Genomic DNA, 12,488 nt, shown 5'->3' with positions numbered 1-12,488 from the left:
AGGAAGACTCTAAATTCACTGCATTAAAGCCATGAACTAGGAAGACAGCAGCTTACATGACAAGGTCCAAGAGAGATTAGAGAGATTGAGAGAGATTAAAAATACACAAATCTATAATGAAAGTGAGAGCAGTATAAGCAATGTTGCACTTTAATTATGTACAGACTGGGGAATGACTGGCTAGGCTGCTGTACTACAGAGAAGGATCTAAGTAAACCATACAGTAGATCATAAACTGAATATGAGACAACAAGGTACTCTTGTTACAGAGCCAACCTCAGGGAAAATGGCACCCTGTGTGAACTTGTATATTAGCACCCCCTCCCAAGTCATCAGCACTGCTGCAAGCAGAGGCAGATGAGCAGGGGCACAGTCCAGCGGGGAAGTGGAGCAGCAGGGTGCTGCTGCCTTCACTGCCCACTCCAGCGCCTCCTCATCACTGGCTGGAGGTGGGAATGAAGACTGGGCTACGCACTGCTTCTCTTGCCCAGGGCAGAGGGAGAGAGCTGCTGTGAGTGTGAGCTCCTCACATGTGTGCGTGAGGTGACCCCCTGGCCATAGCACCCGGGGCACTCGCCCACCCCAGAGGCCATCTCTGCTTATTGCACAAAAAAGTCAATAGCATCCTGGGTTGTATTAACCCAAGTGTCACTTGCAAATCAAGGGGAGTGATTCAGTATGGGTGAGGCCTCACCTGGAGTATGTTGTCCAGTTTTGGAACCCACACTTCAAGAAGAATGTGGATAGTTTGGAAAGAATCAAACCAGAGCGGCAAAAATGATTAGGGGCCTGGGAGGCAAAACTTATGAGGAATGGCTGAATCAACTGGGGTTATTTTATTCTGGAAAAGAAAAGACTAAGGGTGGATTTGATAACTATCCTATGCAGAGAATGCCTTCAGTGTTTTTTTTGCAATATATTTTCAGCAAGTCTTATTTTTCAGATAATATAACTAATTTTGAGCTATTTTCTCTTGTGAAAAATAACATCGCAACTTCATAATGATTTCTGTAACAATTAGCATTCTGTCACTTAAGCTTGATAATGTCAATAAAATAAGAAGGAATTTTAACATCATGCATATAGTATTGTAATTGCAAGCCCTGATTTTCCCCTCCAATAGCAACATGCTTTGATAGTTGTCAAGGGAGCAAACAATCTGTACAAGATAACCTTGCATCCCTGTACACTATACCCTGAGACATTGCAGCTTCTTTCCTAGGGTTGTGCACTTGTGTTGGTGATTTGGTCTGTAATTTGCAAGGCAATAGCTGCTTTCTTGTATGCACCTTAAGCCAACAGGTTAGAAAGCCAGAGCTCAAACTTTTATATTAATTTTACAGAATTACATTCTGTAATTTGAGTTATTCTGTAAAATGCTGTTATTTCTAATTTCTATAACTATAAAACAGATTAGTAAGCTAGACTCAAACTTTTAAAGTTAGAGTAAAATTGTGACTTTTTTAATATTTGTATCACATTTATATACAAATGGGTATATGCACTTAGTCCAGATATTTGTCATGGTATAACCTTTTGCATACAAGTTAACTTTTATTTTAGTTCAAACTCTATTATAAAGGGGCAGTACTCTTTATATTAATTTTACAAGGTACTCACAGCATGTACATAATGACGCCTATGCTCCAAATGTCACACTGCTGGCTATAGTCATGGGCACTGATAACTTCTGGAGCTGCCAACCAAGCAGAAAAAAATAATATTAATAATACAAAAAATTACTTTTAAATGCTTAAACACAAAGCATGAAGAATGTGCTGATGTGATATAATTTATTCCCATATGAAAAATGGAACCAACAGCAGATGTTTAAATGAATAATGTACAGGCCTTAACAATTCATGCTGATGTGTCTTCACTTTTATCATTGAGCTGCTAAAGGAATGGTGACACTGTGATATTAACTGTGTGATTAAACATGGTATTGTTTTTCCATACTAAGCTATTAAACTATTATTTATAAAATCCTCATTTTCAGTATTGCCTGACACCACAGAAATATGTTTCCTTCTTGAAAAATAATAAGCATTGGTATCATCTAACATATATCCTCAAGTATACAAAATAAAACAGTAAATGAGAGTTCTGAATATGAAAAACATTTAAATGTTCAAACTGCTTTTAGGCAGACAAGGTTCTCTCGGTACATGTGATACCTTTTATGACACCAACTAAAAAGTTGGAAACATTGTTCTTTTTTCCACAAACAGTAAGAGTGGTCCTTTAAGAGTTTGACCATACATGTTTCACTGACAGTACACTTGAATCCCAACTCCAACGGACAGGGTGCTTTTGGCCAGCAGCGTTCATTGGAGCCACATCTGGCCTATAACTGTCCTCAGGCCTCCATGCAGTGACCAGTATTTCTCAATTCCTTTGCCAATGAAGAACCAGTTGTTCTAAGATTCCCTGGAAGCAAGGAAGGAGGTAGGTCTTGGAACACATATGGACACAACACACCCCAAAGGACTACAGTTACTGTAAACTGAGTAATAGGGGTGTGCAAAGCTTCAGTCGCTGAAACGATTCAGAGGAGATTTGGCCCGATTCAGCGGCCAAATCTCCAAATCTGAATTGAATCAGGAGACCCGTTAATCTCTCCAAATCGAATCAGAAGCCTCTGAATTGATTTGGAGAGATTTGGCCATATAAAGCTGTGTCTACGTTTTTTCTACATACCTCGAGGTACCAGGCACGACTTGTGAACGCTGAGATGGTGTGGCAGATGGAGTGTCCCACGAGACCATGAGGCGGTCCCCTGTGCACTCAGCAGCAAACCCGTAAGTGGACCAGAAATACTTCCAGTCCACTTCCAGGTCTGCCGCAAAGCACACGGGGGACCCCTCTGCCCCCCAGCTCAGCGACTGGTGCCTCCTGGGTCTGGGGAGGCACCTGGGGTCCAGTACTTCTGGTCCACTTCTGGGTATGCCACCAAGTGCACAGGGGTCCCCCTGTGGGAAGGTCAGGCACATCCGCATCACCAGGAGCCCCGAATGAGAGGACCTGTGCAGCCATCGCAGCCCGGCTGTGCTCCCAATCCACTCCCACGGAGCTTTATTGACTCACTGGGTGCACCAAATTGGTGCAAATATGGGGCCAAAAGCTATTTCCAGTGGCGAGCAGCAGCAAAGAGGAAAGAGATGTAGAGGAGAGAGAGAGAGCAGGGGCAGCAGCAGGAAGAACCACCCACTTGCCCCCGGGAAAGGGGCAAAAGACCCATTGGGTCTTCAGAGCTCAGAGGAGCTCAGAGAAAAAAAAGAGAAAGTGAGAGCAGAAACACCAGCTCCGCATTAATGGGCTTCGGCAGGTGTGGGATTAAGCCGACATGTCAGCAATTAGTGGAGAAGCAGGAAGAAAACACTCGGTCACTGTAGTCACAATCAAGAGGCTCAGCAAGAGAACAAAGAAGAAAACAGAGGTGACGCTGTCAGCTCTTGGAGGTTTTTTTCCTTTATTTTTCCCATTTCCAGCAGGACAAATGCATGTCCTCAGGATGCCAGACCCTGCATCCGTATCCTGTGGTGTCACGGCACACCCCTGCACTCCCATGGGATGCTCCATCCCTCCGCCCCACCATCTCAGTGCTCACGAGCTGCACTTGGTACTTGGAAGCACGTAGAAAAAAAAAAAATCTTTGTCTATGGCCAAATCACTGATTATCCGAATCAGAATCGAATCTCCAGATTTGGCCAAATCAAATCGGGACAGTGATCCGAATCAGCAAATCGAATCACTGTCCCCCAAATCAGGCCAAATCCAAATCCAAATCGAATACTGCCTGCTTTGCACACTCCTACCGAGTAAATGTTTTTACTTTAAGTGCTTTTTCATCTACATTCCAAGCATGGTACTGTAATTCACAAGAAGTGACCTGAACTGACAGAGGTGGGGACTTGGAGTCTAATTAAATAATAAACACAAAGCAGTCTTTCCAAAAGAAGCATCAGGTCATGATGCTTCTAACAGAGGAATGCTGTGAAAAGGGACATATACATGCCTTACATATATCTACTATAGGTATATTCCTTTTAAAAAGCTATGGAGCCTGCTTGTGTTTGCTGAGTAGCCTATTACTCTTTCTGGTGGACCTTAACTTGACATACTCTGATACAGGCAGGAAGCCAATTAGAAATTCTTGAGGTCAAAACACACAGACTCTTCACTGTTTTTGCAAAAACTACATATAAGAGAGAGGATACCCTAATATCATTTTTTCTGGACAGGAGGCGGCCAGCCTTCTACCAATGTCTAAAGTGTGTACCTTAGCTTACCTTCAATTATAGCATGTCTAGGGACAAAAAACAAGGTGAATCATCACCTCCTTGAGAAGAAAATCATAGATTGTTTTGCACAGAAACTTAAGATCAAGCCTCAGTGTTAACCCTTCTTTGTTGGATATGATCTTGCCACACCAGTCTTGATCTCTGCTATCCTACTAGTGGACACAATTGCTACCAAAATACTATTTTAATGGACAAGGAAAACATTTTTATTTGAAATAGAGATAATGTTTGTTTTCCTTGGATCCATAGTGTGAGCTCCTGCTGCAGGACCTCAGACCTTTTTGGCTTGCCCTCTTGCAGACCACACAGAGGAAAGACACTTGAACACAAGGGAAGTCACATGCACTGTTACTATCCAACAGCGTGTTATGCCGAGAAAAAAACCTAAACATTTTTAGGCCATAGAATTTGATCCCACAGGAGACGCCAAGTATTAGAAGGATTCAAAAGTGGATTAAACATGTATATTGCTACTACAAATAACCTTTACATAATACAGAAAATACTATAAGGAATACAAGTCCTCACAGTAACAAAGCTTTGTGTCTATGTTAGAAAAATAAACTGCTTTACTAGCAGCTTATTATCCATTATAGTTGCTTGTATATGCTTCCAAAGTATATACTGTGGAAGTCATTCACCATACCAGGCTAGACTGATTATTAATTTGGACTGGCAGAACAATTCCTAAAAAAAAGGAAAATCTCCTGATAAATGAAGCTTAGAGGAAAGCTTTCTTTCAATGGTTGCGTATTAGGAACAACGTGGCAATTTATAGTTCTTAAACTATATTAAGAAATTAACTTACCCATGTAAATAGGAGTTCCACAAGTAGACTGAAACATGGTTTCACTACGAGCTGCCTTTTGTACAGCTAAACCAAAATCAGTCACCTACAGGAAACAACAGAATATTGAAACAAAAGGTGAAAGTAGTTCTTTTGTCCAGCTTAGAACTCACCGATTATACTGTGGTCAAAGAAAACAAAAGTATGTAGCAGGAAGGGCTCAATCCTATTCCTTCCACAAATGTATGCAACTTTGTATCAAGCATCACTAATGTTTATTTGGTGACTTCACAGCTGGGAAATGTTCTTCTATTATCTAAACATCTTTAATATTATAGGTGTTTCTTGATATTCAGACTAACTTTAAGAGCCCACCAAGGACATGGAACAAATTCTTGCTAAATATTTTACTTTCCTCGAGACTAGAGAAACATGGAAGGCCCACATAAAAGCAAGTGATGGTAGAAGCAGACCCAGATACAGCCAATAATGGGACAAGAAGGGAGGGAGAGAGAGAGAAAAATCAGAAGAGAGATCCAGCTGAACCAAAGCCTAACTTCTGGCAAATCAAAGAGTTGCTTCTTTAGAGCTACATTTAGACTGGATACACAACACATTCACATGGGTAAATCAGTTTTATACATTCCTATAAATTGTACACCAGTTTTATATATTAATGTAAATTGGATCAGCAGCAGACGAAGGAGCAGTTTATACTGAAATGGCAGACTATAGGGCAGCGATTCTCAAGTAGGGTGCCCTGGCACCCTGGGGTGCCTTGTGATCTTTTCAAGGGCGCTGTAATGTTAGCTCTGTTAGGTGTGTAAACATGATTCACAAGATAAACAAAGATTTAAAAGAGATTCATAGTTTTAAATGTATTCTGATCTGTTGTGGTTTGACTTCTTTGCAAAAGAAGAAAGGCTCTATTATTTTTCTGTCGTCAAAAAACAAACGAAAACGAAGAGACAGCATTTTATGAGGGTGCCCCAAGTCTAGGTGCTTGCATCTAAAAAGATTAAGAATCACTGCTCTAGGTTGTCGTTACTGGGCCTCACCACTTAGGGTATCTTTACATGTGCTCCAGGGTTGCGGGGAGGGCACTTTAATTACAGTGGCTCTTGGGAGCTACTTCAATTAAAGTGCCCTCAGTGTCTTGGGTATTCAGCAACCCATGCTTCAAAATGGCAAAATCCCTGCTCTTTTGATGAGCTTTAGTTAAAGTGCCCCCACCACCATTTTGAAGAGCAGGGATGCCGAATACACGAAATGCCAAGGCTGCTGGAACATGCTAATTAGTACCCTCTTGCAGACTCAATTAATCTAGCAAACTAATTAGTACACATCAGAGCAGGCATCAGGCATGTGTACTGTATAGATGCCCTTGGTGGTAGGGGAGCTAGTAATAGCTTGCTTGCTGTGGATACAAGGAGCTAAATCCTATTTTAACTTGTATCCCTACATGTATGTATGTAGAGTTTGGGGCACTTATTCAACATTTGGAATTCTATTTTGCCTTGTGGTAAAACAGAACTACCCTGCACTCATACTTGATTGGAAGTAGAATTGAGAGGAAAGAAAACTGTTATTTTAGCCCAATATCCCAGTGGTTAGAGCACCTGCCAACAGAGTGGGAGATCCAAATATAAATTTTACTCGAATCTTTCAGGGCTAATTTTACACCCCATTAAGATTTTGGTGGCTCTTTCCTTTCATACTCTCTCTTAAAAAAAAAGTCAGAGGAGGTAAAACGTCATTTGCTAACATAATTTCCCTAGGCAATGTTCTGCTGAACCGAGTCAGACATCCAAACAAGATACCTGCTCTTGCATTCAATCCAGAAATAAAAGCAGAGGCTGAACAATTTGAGCTACAAAATAATTATATTTTTTTGTTTTAAACACTGGTATTCATTTTACATGGAACTGGCAAATGTAAGTAGATAAGATATACATATGCCCACATTTAGAAAATCTTATTGGTGGAAAGTGATCTAAAATTTGGAAGTTTCATTCTTGTCCAATGTAGGTATTGTGCATTTTACAACTGCATGGTACTGAGGCACACCAGATGTTAAATTTACACCTTCTACCCTTCTTGTAATCTCATGGATAGTAGAGATATATCTCATGAGACTTCTGCAGTGATCAATATCTTAAAAAAGATTTACTCTTACTTTTTTAAACTGAACTAGTTTCCTCTTTTTGTTTCTCTAGTATCCAATGACAGAAACGATTATGCCAACATTAAACGTATTATTGAAAGGATAACACTATCACATTTTGCTACCCCTTCCTCTTGTAATCATTGTTTCTGATGACATGACCCTAACTAATGAAACTGAGGCCAGCTCTGACTGGGGCTAATTATTATGACTGTTTCTGTATATATGCAGGAAAAGAATACTAGGATCCTCCTATTTCACAGAGCAACTACACCACAAGCAGCCATAATATAGGAAAGTTGCCTTTTGAGTACAGGGACTATGCTGCATGTTCCAGAGATGGTGAACCAGGTAGTGACCAGAGCCTGTCCTTCTCCATACACCAGGACCTGACAATTTAAAAGAATCCATACTTTAACCTTTATTATAAATACGTTTTAAAATAGCTTTTTCAACACATGCTCTCCAGTGCTCTTGTGGACATTTGTGTGTAATATTATGGTGTCTCAGCATACCAGAAACACTTCCACTCTACCATTGACACCCATTTACCACCAGGACAATAAACAAAGCCTTGTTCTATTGTTGGAAATGAGAAAGATTACTCCATATGTATGAATACATATATACTTTACAATCACAAGTGAAAATTTCATTACTTTATTATCTCCTTTTTGAGACTGACCTCTCTTTATGCCCAGAAATCTCAGGCAATTCAGACTTGTAAGCAAGGCTTTGGGAATTGGCCTCACCCCTTACATAAGTTAAGAATTTCCAAATATGCACCAAAAAGTAGATTTGCTACTAGCAAATAATTGCAAACTCCTGACAGTAACACCATATTCAACCACAGTAATAATATACAAACACTCAAAGTTAGGCCATTGTAAAAATACTCAAAGAATTTATATTGTTTAGGGTGGAGAGAGAAATAGGATAGTCCTAGAGAGAGTAGCATATGTTAATTATTTTCCATTCTGATCTTGACCCCTCTCTTAAACTGAGACATTTGGGGACCTAACAGTAAGGACTTGATATGCAAAATTTAAAATACAGTTACCTCTTCCCTACAAGCTGCAGTACCTATCTATAGAATCACCACCGGGATCAAATGGCTGACCAGGAATGAGACTGAGGAGGATCGGCGGGAAAACCCAAAGTATTTTATAAAGAATGAATGACCCGGAGGGTATTTCAAAGGGAGGTTCCAATTATTACATGGGCTTCCTATTTTCACCAATTAAAAAGCTGGGGAATGTCTTTACTTTTCTTTGGGTCACTTGTTGACAAAGACTCTCTGGCTGTAAAAAACATCTGTGAAAGCCTCTCAGTGCATTCGTATCCACAGAGTAACCTTCAAGCCTGACTCTTAAGTTGCAGGTAAAGATACACTTTAGAGATGTCACTTTGAACATCAGTCTCTAAATACATACAAACGTCCTTCGTCTCTTCCACCCCTCAAGGGACTTGGGAGTCCTTATATTAAAAATGGTACCAATATCATTAACAGACACTCCTGAATTACTTTTCTGAGGTTCCTAGTAATGATGCTCTGATAAACATCATCCAGAGAGGAAGTCCTAAATTCCACTGGCTTGCTATTATTATTGGCTATTATATTTTCATGAACAGCACAAGATTAACAAGAAATTCTTATGGTAATGTTAATGGTGATTGACTATGTACACATGAATTTTTCCGGAGACCATTTTACTGAAGTGATCTTATTATACAACATATAAAATATTATACGTATTTCATAACACATACTATAGATCCACAATCCAACACTTCAGCTCTAAAGATTGTTTCAACAAATGTATTAATTTTGCCAACATCTGTACTTGAAATGTTAAGCAACTAGTAAATGATGTAACATTTGATTTATTGGCCAGCAGGGAACAATTCTTGCAATAAGAATAGGTTATAAAGAAACAGACATTTTAAGTAGTAAATATTTTGAAAGTAGTAAATATTTATCAGAATACAAAACAGTCTACTGTGGAATGTGAGTTGTACTTAAATCAAAGATTCTTTAAAAAAAAAAACACACCAGATTTACATTAAATTGATAATGCGCATAATTTAAAATATTAGCTATAATTTAAGAGTTTCTGCTACCTTAGTGTAATGAATGTTTTGGAACTATCCTAGTGTCTGGAACAGGGCTGCACCATGCATCCTGCCCTACTGCACATGTACCCCACCTCACCCTAAGTTCCCTGGTTGTAGGGTCCCTTGCTGCATTGCACCTCTCAGGCATCCTGGGCTTACCATGGCACTGCAGCTCCTCACCACAGGCAGCAATGGGTGATGCTGCTCACAAAGGTGCAATCAGTCACTGTTGCAGTTGTGGCTAATTTTGTGCCCCCTTTTCTATTATGCCACTGCCTCCACACTGTGCTCTGTGCTGCACTACACTGCCCCTCACCTTGGGGTGGGGAAGGGGAAGCCAGACACAGAGGGAGCCTGGAGACCCTGGCTGCTTCTGTAGCCAGAGCAATGGAGTGGGGGGAGTGGTGGCTACATGGGAACCCAGGGGCTCCACTTTAATCCTTTGTGGGCTGCATGTGGCCTCTGGGCAGCCGGTTAGACAGCCATTGTCTAGAAAAATAAGGTAAGCTTTCTCTAAGGTTTTTAATGGGTTGGGTCTTTTTCTCCCCCAGTTGACTTGAAGGTATACAACTTTTTATTTGACAGAAAAAAAATTCTTTCAGTGGAGCTTAACTATCAATTTGGGGTTGTTTTTTTTTCTAACTTACTAATATCATTTAGTGTCTCTTTTCAAAAGACACTACTAGGTACCAAAATTACATCCTTCAGTAATATCTGGATATCAAAATAAGTGAGCAATGCAGAGTTGTTAAAAATTTCTAGTCTTACCTTTATATTTAATTTCATCTCGTTTGCTTCATTGATGTCAGTGCTTTTAACTAAAATGTTTTCCAGTTTCAGATCTCTATGAACAATGTCTGTCAAGAAAGAACAAAGAATAAAATGTTATTTACCAAATACAATGAAAATATTCTGACATAAATGCTTTAAATGCCTTCAATTGTGTAATTTCTCTGAACAGTTCGGATGCATTTTCTTCTTCATTAGTGAAACTTAAAGAAAGGAGCATTTGTCCATTAATAGAAGGAATTTAACATAATGATCAAATTTGGATCCATCCTCCTCATGTTTTGTAATAAGGAAAGCAGTTTGCATCACTTTTTGTGTTATAGTATCACAAACTAGCAAAAAACCTATAGTAAAAGAATGGGGAGGAACCAGGATGGATATTAGGTGTGCAGTGATAAAAGATTTTTTTGGCCGACACTGATAGCCGATTGATTATTAACCAACCATATCAGCCGATGCCAACCCAATAACCAATAATTAGTAATAATGCAAGGCATTTTAAACTACTGGCATAAATATACCTTTTTTTTGGCATGCTCCAGAAGCATCCTGCATCTTGTGTATCAGCATCCTCATGCTTAAAAATGGCAGTGGGGGGGCACTTGAACTAAAGCGTGTTGAAAAAGCTTTAGTTCATGTTTCTCTGCCACCATCTTTAAGTGTGGGGATGCTGATAAATGAGACGCCATGGCACTTTAATTAGAGTGGCTGTTGGAGCTGCTCTAATTAAAGCGCCACCCCCCACACCCCTGGAGCACATGTAAAAGTCCCCAGAGCCTGTGCCAGTTGCAGCAGGCAGGACTGGCCTAGTAGTGCCTGTGACTGGCTGCGTGGAGCCCTTCAGCCCTTTCCGCAAGCCCCTGTGCCCCATGGGAGAGGCTGAATGGATCCAGCTCTGGCCCTGGTCCCAGGAAGGGCAGGACCCGGCTGGGCTGAGGGTAGGATGACATATGCTTGCCTCTCTTCCCAGGCCCCTCCATGCCCGCCCCACCACAGCCGAAGCAGAGCCGAATGGGGCAGGGGCAGATGTGGGTTGCCTGCTGCAGGCTTAGGGCTCCCTGCTTTGCTTGCCCTGAGAGCCCCGCACCAGTTGCACACCCCCTGCCTGCCCAGCAGCAGCAAAGCACACAACTCCATGCCACCATTGCCACCACCCATGCTGCTGCCAGCTGGGCAGGGGGCTTGCACCTGGCACAGGACTCTCAAGGAAAAGGCAGCAGGGTGAGGAGCTCTGAACCCACAGCAGGCTGCCCACTCCAGCCCCCCTCCCATTCGTAAACTGGGGAGGCACATAACCCCCTCCATACCTCTGGAGGTGTGCACAGCAACTGGGAGTTGCCCCCCATCATGCCTCCTGGACAAGCACCCATGGCTCCGCCTTGCTCCCTGACCCAGCCCCAGGTCTCATGCACCACTCTGGTTGGGCAGCACTTTCAGCCCCTGCCCCACTTCCTCTTTCACTGTGGGGGTCTCAATCTGCCCTCTCCCCCCACCCCTTCCCCCATAGATTTCCCTGCAGGGAGCTGCTCTCAATGCTGCCAAGCTGTATTCCTGGCCACGTGCACGTGTGTGGGCTTGCACATGCATGTGGCACCCCCTGCATCCCAATCCCAGCAGCCCCAAGCAGCCCCCTGCAGGCTAAAATGCTGCCTGCCTGCAAGGGAAAACCCACCATTTCCTGATCCCTGCAGGATGCTGCAAATCCGGAACAAATGTTGTCCCAAAGTCATGAGGCCTGGGACCAGGACTTGTCCCAATTAGGAATGGGTGGTTAAGCCCAGCTAATGGACCGGGAAAGGACCCTGCTGCACACAGTGGGAAGGAGTGGCTGCCTGAGCCCCTGCCAGGCTTTGCCCCTGGCCCCTAATCTGCAGACCCCCAGGCACTGCAGGCTGAGGCACTGCGGGCTGGGCCAAACAGCGCCACCCGCCCCTTCCCCCCACCAGTTACATCTCTGCAGCACTCACCGCCTTTTACAGTGCCCACCCTGGCCCCAGTTCACATTCTATGGCATATCAGACCTGGGACAATGCGCCAGTTGCTCCACGCCACTCTAACCCAGTCCAGCCCGTCGGCGAGGGGATGGTGGTGGGGATGGAAAACGGCTCGGGCCCCTGTATCTGAATTGGGTCCTCAGTGTTCAAGGTCACCCCAGTTCACGGGAGACAACCACGGCATCTGGGGGCCCCAGCCTCGCAGGGGAGAGGGAACCCAGGCATCCCAGGGCCCAGCCACAAGGCATAATTATCAGTAAATTAAATTATCAGTAAATTATCAGTAAATAATTATCACGTGTGTTTTGTACACACGTGTGCCCCCCTTACCAGAC

At 42.5% G+C, this 12,488-nt stretch overlaps 1 protein-coding gene and 1 long non-coding RNA gene across 8 annotated transcripts in view; one reads left to right on the top strand and one right to left on the bottom strand.

Moving 5' to 3' along the window:
* The window catches only part of LOC109299102, a 19,847-nt gene extending 13,986 nt beyond the window's left edge, over positions 1–5,861 (top strand). Inside the window, exon 3 of the long non-coding RNA XR_002097770.1 lies at positions 5,563–5,861. This is a non-coding gene — a long non-coding RNA (uncharacterized LOC109299102). The remainder of the gene's footprint in view (positions 1–5,562) is intronic.
* STK33 (serine/threonine kinase 33) overlaps positions 1–12,488 on the bottom strand; it is a 111,637-nt gene that overhangs the window by 20,679 nt on the left and 78,470 nt on the right. For all 7 annotated transcript variants that reach the window (XM_019519619.1, XM_019519615.1, XM_019519613.1 and 4 more), the window contains 3 exons: positions 10,139–10,227; positions 5,113–5,197; positions 1,621–1,696 (listed from right to left, as the gene is read on the bottom strand). In XM_019519619.1, coding sequence (XP_019375164.1) covers positions 1,621–1,696; positions 5,113–5,197; positions 10,139–10,227 — 250 coding nt within the window. The remainder of the gene's footprint in view (positions 1–1,620; positions 1,697–5,112; positions 5,198–10,138; positions 10,228–12,488) is intronic.

The sequence above is a fragment of the Gavialis gangeticus genome, unplaced genomic scaffold (genome assembly GCF_001723915.1).
Source record: "Gavialis gangeticus isolate Ggan-Ray unplaced genomic scaffold, GavGan_comp1, whole genome shotgun sequence".
In the NCBI taxonomy this organism is placed as follows: Eukaryota; Metazoa; Chordata; order Crocodylia; family Gavialidae; genus Gavialis; species Gavialis gangeticus.
This window is presented reverse-complemented; position numbering and strand designations above follow the sequence as displayed.